At 37.4% G+C, this 13,010-nt stretch overlaps 1 protein-coding gene across 1 annotated transcript; it reads left to right on the forward strand.

The window, feature by feature from the left end:
* Positions 1 to 370: 370 nt before the first annotated feature.
* On the forward strand, positions 371 to 12,517 carry gdap1l1 (ganglioside induced differentiation associated protein 1-like 1). Its single transcript, XM_083569602.1, has 6 exons — positions 371 to 706; positions 5,607 to 5,799; positions 8,209 to 8,382; positions 9,259 to 9,353; positions 9,719 to 9,833; positions 10,702 to 12,517. The coding sequence occupies exons 1-6, from the start codon at positions 395 to 397 to the stop codon at positions 11,043 to 11,045; spliced, it is 1,233 nt and encodes a 410-aa protein (XP_083425728.1). The 5' UTR covers positions 371 to 394; the 3' UTR covers positions 11,046 to 12,517.
* The last annotated feature ends 493 nt before the right edge of the window (positions 12,518 to 13,010 follow it).

Genomic DNA, 13,010 nt, shown 5'->3' on the forward strand with positions numbered 1-13,010 from the left:
TGTATAGATAGATAGATAGATAGATAGATAGATAGATAGATAGATAGATAGATAGATAGATAGATAGATGGAATATATTTAGTAGTTAAAGGGCTCCCTGCATGAGGGCAAATAGTTTGAGAAACCTCGAAGATCAGGTGAGACTTTACTCTTGACCTTGGAGGTAAGAAGACATATTTAACGGAAATAGGAGGGGGGTGTGTGTCTCGTTTTAAGGTTATAGTGCGCTCGCGCTCCAGGCTGCATGTACCATCAAGGCTTTTAGGTTGATGTAGTGTGCATCAATGTGATGCAAATATCTCTTCATTAACATTAAAATTAATACATTTCTGAACTTTTTTAATATATGGAACAAGCTCCAGTAGAGCAGCCAGGAATACAGGATAATTTGAGGATGCTGTGGAGACAGCGCGCGCTGTTATTGCACAGTCTCTCTCTCTCTCTCTCTCTCTCTCTCTCTCTCTCTCTTTCTTTAATCCCTCCCCTATTGGTACCCTTTCTCTCGCACGCACGAGCATCCTCCGTCATGGCGTCTTCCAACCATGTCACCCCCACCAACTGCAGCTGGTGGCCCATTTCGGCCATGGGCGAGGACGACAAGCTCGCGGACGGAGAGGAGAGTCACGACCCACCAGTGGAACACAAGCCCTTCTCTAAAGACCGGCTCGTTTTGTACCACTGGACGCAGTCTTTCAGCTCGCAAAAGGTAAACACACAGCTAGCAAAATGGAGGAGCTCTGGCAGTACATTGCATGCTATGCAGTGGGACCCACTTGCTATACTGCATTCATGTATATTCACCTTCTACATGCTTCATTGTAACACACAAATGCTGGCACATCATTGCCTAGTTTTATTTATAAATATATAGCTGCAGATCTCCTGAGCAATAAAGAATATGTAGTATCTGATTGATTTTGGAGAATGCATGACCTATTTTTAAAGCTTGGACCCTTGTGCATGGTCAGAGACACAAAGCTTGCCTTTGAGGATGACACTCTAAATTAATCATAAAAATGAGTGGGCTAAAAAAATGAACAAACGCTGACTGTAAGCAGTATATAGCACTGGTTGATGGCACTGAGAGCATGTGGCCAGCATAGCTCTGAGCATGTAGTACATCGCAGTCCTAAAGATTGCCGACATCATGGAAATCTGTGAAATCCATGATTCACCATCATATCAAATTTTCCGACTGTCAGCTATGCTGGACAGTGGCCTATGTAAAGTAGTGAAGCCGCTGGCTAAAATGGAAGTCACGAACAGATCTTCTCCCCACCTACCTTACAAGCTGAGCTGCATTTATGAGGCCGACCTTTTAATGTCAGCATCCTGTGAGCAGACACATTATCCAGCAAGTCAATGAAATGTCTCAACACCAAATTATGACTCAGATGAAACCATTAGTCTGGATTGATTCACAATTAGATAAGTGGTGTGTATATACCAATCAGCCATATAATTTAAATTACTGACAGGTGACATGGATAACATTGAATATTTTTGTCACAATAGTATTTCCAAAGTGTGTGATATATTAGACAGCAAGTGAGCAGCCAGTTCTTGATTTTTATATCGCCAGCTTGTGACGACTGGGTCAGAGCATAGTGAAATCAGCAAGTCTTTTGGGGTGTCCAAGAAAGGACAACCAGTGAACTGGTGACAGGTTCATAGACACTCAAGGAACATTATGGTGCTTGTGGACTGAAAGCTAGCCTGCCTGGTCCAATCCCACTGCAGAGCTGCTATTGCACAAACATAGCTCTGTTATATGGTCCTCAGAACAAAGTTCATTGCAGCTTACTGCATATGGGGCTAAGCAGAGTGGCCATGCTGACCCCTGCCCACCAGACAACACATCTACAATAGGAAGAAGATTAGCAAAACTGGACAATGTAGCAATGGAGAAGATGGCCTGGTATGATGAATCACGTTATTTGTGACAGGCACATGTGTGTCACTTGGATGTGCTATGGGAAGACAGCAAGCTGGGGGAGACAGTATGATTCTCTGGACATTGTTTTGCAGTTTTGTGGATGTTATTTTAACGTCTACAACCAACCTAACTAACTGTTGAAGTCAAACACCTAATGGCAACTGCATTCCTTAATTGCAACTTGCAACTTAATTGCAATTTCTTTCAGAAATGATTGAGGAATGGATGATGAATGAGCTCATGATGTTGATTTCGGCCTCCAAATTCTCCAGATCGCAATCTTATTGAGCATCTGTGAGATGTAACTCAACTGTGCCCCCTAATTTACATTTTCAGTAATATGACTTATATGGTTGTAAAATGTAAGATGTAGAAGTAATGTGCCTCTGGTTTGCTCTCAGCACCAAATGACAGGCATGATTGCTATACTGCAGCTGATTTGAGTGCTGAATCGATATTTATTAATTTGTTAATTTAATGAAATGGAACGAAACAAATTACTTTAATGTTGTGATTAAAGTGGAAACAGCTTGTCTGCACAAATGGACTAACAATGTAGGATACATACTGTAATGCACAAGATTTATTTCCGGTGCATTCCACACAAAAAACCAAAGATGATCTGAAACATTACTAGGGCCAATACAGTTACCGGTAATATAATAACAATAATAATAATAATAATAATAATAATAATAAGCAGTAGAAGTATATATTTATTAGTTATTTGATTCTGGGTGATTTTAGTGCTTCACAGCTTCAGTATTCCCAGTTGGATCCTGAGCTATTGTTCTATTAATAGGTGGATTGGCAACCTTAAATTATTCCTGACTGTGTAAAAGTGGGTACATGGTGCCTAGTGGCATCCCTTCTGTGGTGTATTCTTACCTTACACTGGTGTACCTATGATAAGCTCTTAACTTTATTTTAGCCTAGTTTTAGAATATAAAAGACTTAAATTATTTAGAAGCACATTCAGGTTTTTTTTTATATTTATTATTTTGCATTACATTCTATAGAGATACGGACTAGTTCTTCATTAAACTGAACTGATAGTGAACTGATATTTAAACTATTAAGCTTTCAGTGATGTGTAATTGGAGCACTTTTCTGTACTACTTTTGCATTAAAATTTAATAGATTTGTTTGTTCTTTTCCCCTCTGATGGCCGATTCAGCATTTTCTGCTGATGTTGATCCAATGTCGATATAGGATGTCGACTCTGTTACCTCTCTAGCAACAATTACTTTTATCCAAAGCAACTTTAAGTTGAAATAAGATGCAACCGAATAATGCATCAAGACCAAGAGTAATTCTGTAAGTCTTCTAGTTGAGCACTAGTTTCCAAGCCATAACCACTGAGCTTCCACAAGACACTGTCTATATTCAAAATAGTTTCATTTGCCTTATATCTTTCTCTCACACCTTATAAGTGACCCTTTGACAAAGCTAAGAATTAGAAATGCTTTCTGTTTTATATAAAGTGGGTCTAGGTTTAATTAATTCATATACTTTGGCTTGCACCTAGTTCTCTCTGTGAAATTTTTGCTGATACTTTTATCACTTACCAACAAGTTTATTGTAAATTTTGTATAGTTATGACACCATCATGACTTCAGTAAAGAAATTTAGAATTTTTTTATTTTGTAGTTCAAAACAAACCAACACTTCCTGTCGGATTTACAAAAGTTTCAGTAACACATTTTCTTTGTAGACTCAGAAATTACTAAACACCTTTAGAACAAAGTTGATTTACATTTACTGACAACCACAAAACATCAAGGCAAACAGTACATTTACATTTACAGTTACACATACTGCATTTAGCGGAAAGCTTTATCATAGAAATGTAAAAAAATATATATCCTTATCAATAAACACTCTCATTATCTCATCATCACTCTCAATCTTATAATGTTTCACCAGGTAGGAGTCTAGGCATATTAACCTATTGGGGATTTCTTGTCTTGTTGTTGTTTTTTTATACAGAGAGAGGTTTTTAGCTATTCGTTGAAGACAGCCAGTGACTCAGCTCTTTGGGCAGTTAGAGGAAGTTTATTTCACCACCTAGGCGGCAGAATAGAGAACAGCATTAATGCATGACTTCTGAGAGATGGTGGGTTCAACCAAACAGTGCAAGAGGACGCAGTGGGGTGTGACAAATGCATTAAGGAAGATGGGTGCTGGTCCATTTTGGGCTTTGCAAGCAAACATCAGTGTTTTAAATCTGATGCAGCAGGTACAGGAAGCCAGTGGAGGGAGCATAGCAATGAGGTAGTTTGGGAAAAGGTTGAAAAATTGGGAAGGTTGAAAAAAAGCATTCAGTTGTATTTTGAATGAGTCACAGAGGCTACAGAGTAGGCAAAGAAAGACCTCATCAGAATGAGTCGCAAACTTATGTCAATTTAGCAATGGTTTAGCGAGGCGAGAAGGACAGTTTTTTGTCCATGGTCATCCCAAGGTTTCGATGTAGTCATAGATGTGGAGAGCTGAGTTTTCCAAGAGAATTGCAAGATCTGTATCAATTAACATCAGCTGGTTTTACTAGGCCTTTAACTCATGAGCTGCCATTTATGATGTCGATCAGAAATTCATACAGAGTGTCTAAGAAAAAAACTATGAGGATAAGGTGTCATTTAAAATGCTATGAAAAGCCATGTAAGAATATGATGTCACCAAAAGTGTGGGTATAAAGGGGAGAGCAGAAGAGGACCAAGCACTGAGCCTTGTGGGAGACCAGTGGAGAATCCGTATAAAACAGACGTTGATCCCCTCCACATCATTTGATACATCAGTCCCTTGGAATATAAAAAACCTTTCAGGAATTTTAAGACTCACGAGGATAGACAAGTGAATCTTGTGGTTGACCATGATGAATGGTGCTGAAAGGTCAAGGAGGATTATCTAGCGGCATAATGCTTCTCATTTACAACCACAAGTGACTCGCTGTGCGCTAACCTAGTTCAAAATCAAAAGAAAAATAAACCTCGGTCTAGTGATTGTTTTCTGTAGTCTATGGTGACAGTTAATAATAATTGTGTCCAGGCCGCATCTGTTTTAGGACATGCTGTACAGACAAGCAGGAGACTTTCATGGAGCATATTAGGTATCATTGATCAAACATCTATAAGAGTCTCACTTAAAACACTTTTACTTAACTGATAATATTTACCTGTTCCATAATATTACAATATAATGCTTTGTACTGCACTGCTGTATTCTCATTTCTAATTGGTCAAATGGTGCTAATTAGTTTTCAGTAACAGCAGCAACTTCTAAATCAATCTTTACACTTTACTAGATAGTTGTAGTCTGTGTAACATTTCAACAGTAACACCAAACACATTGACTTAAATGGTGGAAGCACTACATAAATCTGTTCAAAAATGCTTAATTGTTGCTGCTGAATTGATGTTATTTTGGAAGGAGTCTCCAGTGTCAGTGTTTTCCAACAGGTAAAGCTATAACTTGTTCTGTAAAGACTTAATTATAAATAGACATAAATATGTACATAGATTGTCTGGAACAGATTTAAAACATAAAAGTGAAACATAACATAAAAAGTCTTGATTTTTTTCATGAGGTAAATGCAAGAACCCTGTATCATAACTGAATGTAAAAAAAAAATGTAATTTAATATGTGCTTGAACTGGAGTTTCTTGTCTGGCAGGTGCGTCTGGTGATTAACGAGAAGGGTCTTCTGTGTGAAGAGCGGGATGTAAGTCTACCTCTGACTGAGCACAAGGAACCCTGGTTTATGAGGCTTAACCTGGGAGAGGAAGTGCCTGTCTTCATACATGGAGACATCATTGTCAGCGATTACAACCAAATAATTGAATACATAGAGACGAACTTTGTGGGTGGTAAGTGTTAAAATTCTGACTTAACACTGATCTGTGGCAAAACTCTGGTCTGTGTGCTGAGAAAATATTTTGCTAGTATGTGTCCTTTTACCGAGTTTTCATACTTTAATGGTGCTAGATTCTTTCTACAATAGTTTGTAAAAAAAAAAAAAAAAAAAAAAGTGATGACAATGTCAACTTAACTAAATGACATTAACAGTAAAAATGACACAAAAAAGTGGTTGAGCTGAAAACACTAGACACTGGTATAGCAGGCTTTCTGTCTCTGTTGGAGAAAGAAACATTGGTATTTATATATATTCCAATTACAATTCTACTGTATAGTCTTTCTCCTAAAGTTATTTAATAGCTTAATTTCTAAAAAGTGTAAGGGTTTTGGAAGACTTCACTGTTGGTGGACAACTTGAGGTTTTAAAACACACAAGTCACAAGGTATTCAAAGACTCAACTGCATGGCTTTCATTGTAAAAGTTAGTGATGTTGACAACCCATTTTTCTTTAGCTATTAAACACTAACAGTGTAGTTGCTCCAGCACCAGGCAGCAAGCAAGTCAAGAAGTTCCCTGTTGAAAAGCTGATTGCTCCTGATTAGGCATTTGCCCCATAGTAGCTTGTTATCAGCAAACATGATGACAGTGATATGGCTAATGTCTTGAGGGATCCACCTGTCTAGGTTGTGAGATGACCTCTGATGTTTTGTGATTAGAAATTCCTGGTTCCATTTAAATAATATTTTCTAAAGTTGGTGACATTGAATTATTACCGTAATTTCCGGACTATAAAGCGCACCCATTTATAAGGTGCACCCACTGAATTTTACAAATATTTTTATTTTTAACATAAATAAGCCGCACCTGTCTATAAGCCGCTACACTAATGTCCTTTACACAGGCTTTAACGAAAGACACGTTACACACGGTTTAACGGGAGAACTATGTTGCGCTTACTTTAGGAGCATAGCGGTATTTTGGGAATAGCCTGGCACTGCATTCTCCCGGTATTACTGCGTGTGTTCAAGATGAGGATTATGTCCTTATTATTTTCTGATGCTGATTTCTAAGTTTCTTTGACTAACCCTTAACACTGTTGCCAAGAAAAATTAAAAAGCACGAGTTCCGGAAACCTGTCTGTGCTTATATGATTTCTGTTGCAACTGGAGTTAGCGAACTCTCCCATGACCCAGACTCAAAGCGTTACAACGACTTGTATCTAAACAGTAGCCTACCAAGTAAGTCATTGTTCACTGTCTTCCTCCTTCGTTTCACAACTATTTCTCTTGGGAGTTTATCTTTTGGCATCGTTGTCTAGTTTTTTGGCTTGAAGTTTGTGAAACCGGGAAAATTCATAAATTAGCCGCTTCGTTGTTTAAGTTGAGGGGTTCAAAAAGTAGCGGCTTATAGTCCGAATTAATGAAGAGCATTAATATTGCATTTTGTTAATATTGTTTTCTGTTTATTTGTCAAGGTGTTAGGTGAATCAAAAGGGGTTAAATTTTACTTTTAGATCTTTGATCTTGGGATAGCTGGGTGCAAGGTAGAAATAGACCCTGATTTCAAAAGCATGTTCACATGTGGTAGGAAACCAGAGATGATGAAGGGAATGGGAAACTTCATCCAGTCTAAGTCAGATTAGATATTGTCGGAATCAAATCCTGGATCCAGAAGTTTTAAGGCAGCAATACTTCCCATGTCGGCCCAGTTGTGAACTGCGTGGCCAAATTCTTGTACATTCGGAAAGTTGTGTTCCTCCAGGACTCAAACCATTTAACCTTTTCTTAGTACATAAAAGTTAAAACAAATGTGGTAATGGAGTCCAGCCTATCCTGTGCAGTGGTGTGGCTTTCACAGACCGATGTTGAATCAATCCTGAGGTAGAATGTTTTTCACAAGGAACTGTTATGATTCTGTGCTTGGAGGTTGATTTGTGGCAGCTCTCACCCCAAGCCTGATGAAGACGTGCAGGTGCAGGGTAGAGGCTGTTTAGTCAGTCGGCTGGAGGGTGGCCAGGCTGCTTTTATCCAGTGTCCCTAATGCATCAAGATGTTATAGATAGGGTTGGAAACGTGTGGCCTGTCTTTCTTCTACAGTTCTAGCTACAAAGCCTTTTTTATTCCTATGTGACAACTGTGCTGAGACAAAACTAATGTCTTCAATGACTTTAATCAAAAGTTGGCTGTTCCTTCTACTTTATTCTGTAAATCTTACGCAATGGCTTAATACAGCTGGTGCACACATGGTTAAACTAATTCAAGTTATTTCAGAAAAAAGGAATTAACTCCAATCTGTGAAGTAACAAATCATCTGCTCAAAGGGAGATTCCACTTAAAGGAGCTGATATCAGGCTAATAGTTCCGGATTTTCAGCAGTCAGTGTAATAAGGGGATTTGTACGTGTTTTTATGTTGCTACAGATACAATATCCCAGCTTATTCCAGAAGAAGGCACTCCCATCAATGCTCGGGTGAAGCAGTATCGGGAGCTTCTGGATGGCCTGCCCATGGATGCCTACACACATGGCTGCATCCTCCACCCTGAGCTCACCACTGACTCCATGATCCCAAAGTATGCCACTGCTGAAATTCGTAGTAAGTGATACCACAATTTGGTGCTTTATATTGAAACTGCTTCATTGCAGACGTGATATTTTTATGGTGGTTTTGAGCTGTTTGATTCTGGTATCGTGAATGACACAAATCTCCATTCAAAGAGCAAAAAGCCTGTCTTTTACCATTTGGTTTGAGTGGATTATCAAACCGATCATCTGGAAACAAACTTTCAATGTCATAAACTGCAACTGCATTAAAATGCTTCAAGACTAGCTGATTAATGGCAAGCCCTTGAGATGGGATCAAATGTTGACCTTGCATTGGCATGAACCCCAGCTACAGAAGAATGCTTGCTGGTTTATGCAAAGGCCCCTGTTATTGGATATGGCTGATTCATTCCGAACCACATTGCACATGCATTATGCAATGAAACAGACCAGTAAATCAAACCATTAGTCCTGATTCAGCCCAAAGTCTTATTTTGGATTTAATGAGGAAAAGGAAAGTCCTGCATAAACCCTAATAAATATAATTTATGTAAAATGTGTGTGGATCCCCTTTTGCTGTTTGATTTTCAAGCATTCAAACGTCATTAAAGCTTAATTCTTTGCCAAATCTGTTTCATATTTGTGATGAAAGATATCCTCACATCTGCTCACTGAACTCTTTAATATCATGGGGAATCTTATTATTCCCAAGAAGAACACTAGAACTCATTTTTATCTTTTATAATTTGACTTTTTCAAAAGGTTTTTTGACAAAGTGTTCTGGTTTATTACCAGATTGTTGGCTTTCTTTCCCCTAACAAATTTGAGAACCAAGCACTGCTAAAAGAAATTGCTACATTTATATTATCTTAGTGATGCTGCATAGTGCCTGCTGATGAAAGTTCTTGGGATCATCTCACTCTTTTAGGACACTTGGCCAATGCAGCATCTGAACTGATGAAGCTGGACCATGAGGAGCCACAGCTGACAGAGCCACACCTTTCAAAGCAGAAAAAACTCATGGTAAGGTGGTATGACAAGGGGTTCACATAAAAACATTTAGGGATTGGGATGGCAGCTGGGTTTGAATGCGATTGTATTTATTTATCAACTCTAGGACAGCATGTTTTACCTTTTAATCGTTTCATAGATAACGTCTGTTATTGAACCTCTATTATTCACTTATGTAGATGTTACCTGTTTAAGGTTACTGTAACAGGAATAATGCATTATAACACTATTATAAACTTATGCCTTGTATGCAGTTTGAAGTATTGTCAGAAGCTTTTGATTCAGCTAGTGTTTTTTGGATGATTTAACTTGAAATGAGTTTAAATGAATGTCTTTGGCACAGGGTATTATTTCACAAATCTATTTTATTCCACCAGGCAAAGATACTGGATCATGATAATGTGAACTACCTGAAGAAGATCCTTGTTGAGTTGGCAATGGTATTAGACCAGGTAGAGGCAGAACTTGAAAAGAGGAAACTAGAATATAAAGGCAAGTTTTTTCTTTCCTACTTTAACATTCACATAATGTTTATTAATACCTGCTATGTTATTCTAGGGAACAGGTCACATTACACTGACAAAAGAAAAATCGAGAACGTGAACAATAACACATTGACATTGCTGCTCTTAAATCTGTTTGTTTATAATAGTAAACAATTTCAAATAAAAAAATTTAAAAAACCCCAAATTATGATTTAACCATATGGTGTCTGACATAAATATTCACTGCTTTTTTATTATTTCAGTATTTCAAGATGTGTACAAATGGCATAGGGTTGGGATTACACCTTATTACATTTTTTTATTTTTTTTATTTATTTATTTTTGTCAGTAGCTGTGTTTATGGCTCTTAGTTCATCGCCATATAGTGCACCATGGTGGAATTACAAGGATTATAACCCCCCAATCTTTGTAGTCATGTACAATCCACATGATGATGTTAAGTATAAATTCAGGGTTATTTTGGGAAGCCATTCTAGCATTTTTCTGCTAAAAGTCATAACTGTTTTGAATTTTGAGTTCTTGGATTTTAAACATACAGGATGTACTATAGAAGGCTTGTGTGATGATAAGATTATCATCCCTGCATGATATTATATTTAGCCATGATATCCAGTTACATTTATCTGTGAATGTATTTAATTACTAAACCTATTTGAAACTGTTGCAAATTGTGCACATAAGCTACAAATTTATTAGTGCAAGTCACCCAAAAATAAAATTGAAAGACATTTTTATGTGGTTTTGGACAATTAACTTGTTTATACTGAAAAAAGAAAAACCAAGGTAAAATCAGTATTGCACAATCCTATAAATATAGACAATACTGACTTATAACCCTGCTTCCCTGCAAACAGGTCAAACGTGCGAGTTGTGGCTTTGCGGACCTGACTTTACAGTAGCTGATATATGTCTAGGAGCAACGTTGCACAGGCTCAAGTTCTTGGGACTTTCAAAGAAATACTGGGAGGATGGAAGCAGACCCAACCTCCAGTCGTTTTTCGAGCGTGTGCAGAAGCGTTACGCTTTCCGCAAAGTGCTGGGAGACATCCACACCACCTTACTGTCGGCGGTTCTACCTAACGCATTCCGAATGGTAAAAAAGAAGCCACCCTCCTTCTTTGGCGCATCCTTCTTAATGGGTTCTTTAGGTGGGATGGGCTATTTTGCCTATTGGTTTTTAAAAAAGAAATACATGTAGTATATACTCTATTACTGTGTACTGTGTCTGTGAATTTTGTGTGAAGCTGCAACGTTTCTGTACCAGATGTTGTGCAACAGCTGGAATTACGACGCGGTGCAGAGAACACCCTATTATCTGAGGATTAAATAAGAACATTCCATGACAAGGAATTCTTCTTAACACGTTTTCGTTCCTCTGGTAATCAATGCCTTCATTTGTTTTTACATATACACTCACTCACACACACACTCACTAACACACACTCACTCACACACACTCACTCACACACACACACACACACACAGTAATCCCCTGTTTATTGCGGTGGCTACGTTCCAAAACCAACCGCGATAAATGGACACCACCCCAAAAATGCTATTTTATGTATACAGTACTGTACTGTATTAACATTCTACTTTATTTTATAGTTATTATTATAATTATAAATTTCATTATTTCAACATAAAACTCCACAAAAACTCGTGCTAACTGCGAGAGACCGGGAAAATCAGCAAGTTTCGAACTGCGGTAAAGCGGGGGATTACTGTAATTATATATATATATATATATATTTAAATAAATAATCGATCCTATGGTTTTACTAAATGCCTTGTCAAACCTTTAATTTTATTTGCCTAGTCTGATTATAGTCAGCGAAATGAAAAACATCACAGTCTAAATTAAAAGCACTACAAATTCCTCCACGTGGTGTGTGTCAGCTTCACACAGGTCCTTATTATAGCATGACCTATAACGATATCCACCCTTATAACACTGTCGTAGGAGTATCTCGTGTTTGAGGCATTCACCTTTTGCCCTTGAATCTACTTTTCATTTACGGGTTTCCATCAAAACTCTTATAAATTACGGATAAATGTTTAGCTGCAGCCTAATACTGCCAAACATGAATGAAATAATTATCCATCCACTCACTCTGTGTAGATTACGACACATTCACAAACAGCACAGGGACATGTAAAGGTTTTTGTTGTTTGTCTGCATAATGGACCTTACCAGCATTAGCACCAGGACATTAGCACCATTGGTGAACACCAATGACTTACATTATACTCGGATATCATTTAGGTTATTTAAAAGGTGTGGGGTCATAATAATAAATAGGATAGTAAGAGATTGATTACAGTGTGTTGGACTTCCCAGGTATGGTAGTATCTGGGTCAGTTCAAGTCACAGCTCTAGTGGGGTTTTTTTCTACTTGAATTCATGGGTAAAATTGGTTGTGCTAGTGTTCGACTCATCTGCCTCGCAATTCTATTCAGAGGAAATTCTAAATCATAAAATCACTTATAATACTAAAATTACTCATACAGCACTCGGTCACTCATCATCTTATATTAAACAATCACACACTATCAAGAATACAGTAGGTGAAGTGCTTCATTGTGTTCTTTTCTTTTTTTTTGTTGTTTGTGCATTTTTTTCCCCCCTTCATATGATTACAGGAAAAAGCAAACACATTTAGAAAAAAACCCAGAAATGACAGAAAAGTGATATTTAGTGATGTTTATACTGGGCAAATTTTTTTTTTAAATACAGTATAAATAAAAACTAACTTTTTAAAATTAAAAAGAAATGCATTGATGATTGACACTAAACCTTAAGCAGGGGGAATGTTATCTAATAATATATATAAATTCTTGAAATTCTCTACAAGTTCTTTAATTGAAATTTTGTTATGACTAATCTATTCAAGCAATTACTCAAATAGGGAAAGATGAGCGTACAGCTGACACTGTACACTATACAGAGTGTAACGATATACACTGGCTTACAAGTAATAAAAAAAAAAAATAATAATAATAATTGCTTAAGCACACATAACCACACTGAGGAAAATGAGAGATAAATTGAAATAATTTTCTGCCACTGTTCACTAAGAAAGAAAAAATTAAGTCCAAATAAAACAATACCTCCCTCAAACAGAATCTGTAAAAATAAATCGTGTTTTTACTGTGGCCATTA

Source organism: Silurus aristotelis, assembly GCF_946808225.1.
Source record: "Silurus aristotelis genome assembly, chromosome: 19".
In the NCBI taxonomy this organism is placed as follows: domain Eukaryota; kingdom Metazoa; phylum Chordata; class Actinopteri; order Siluriformes; family Siluridae; genus Silurus; species Silurus aristotelis.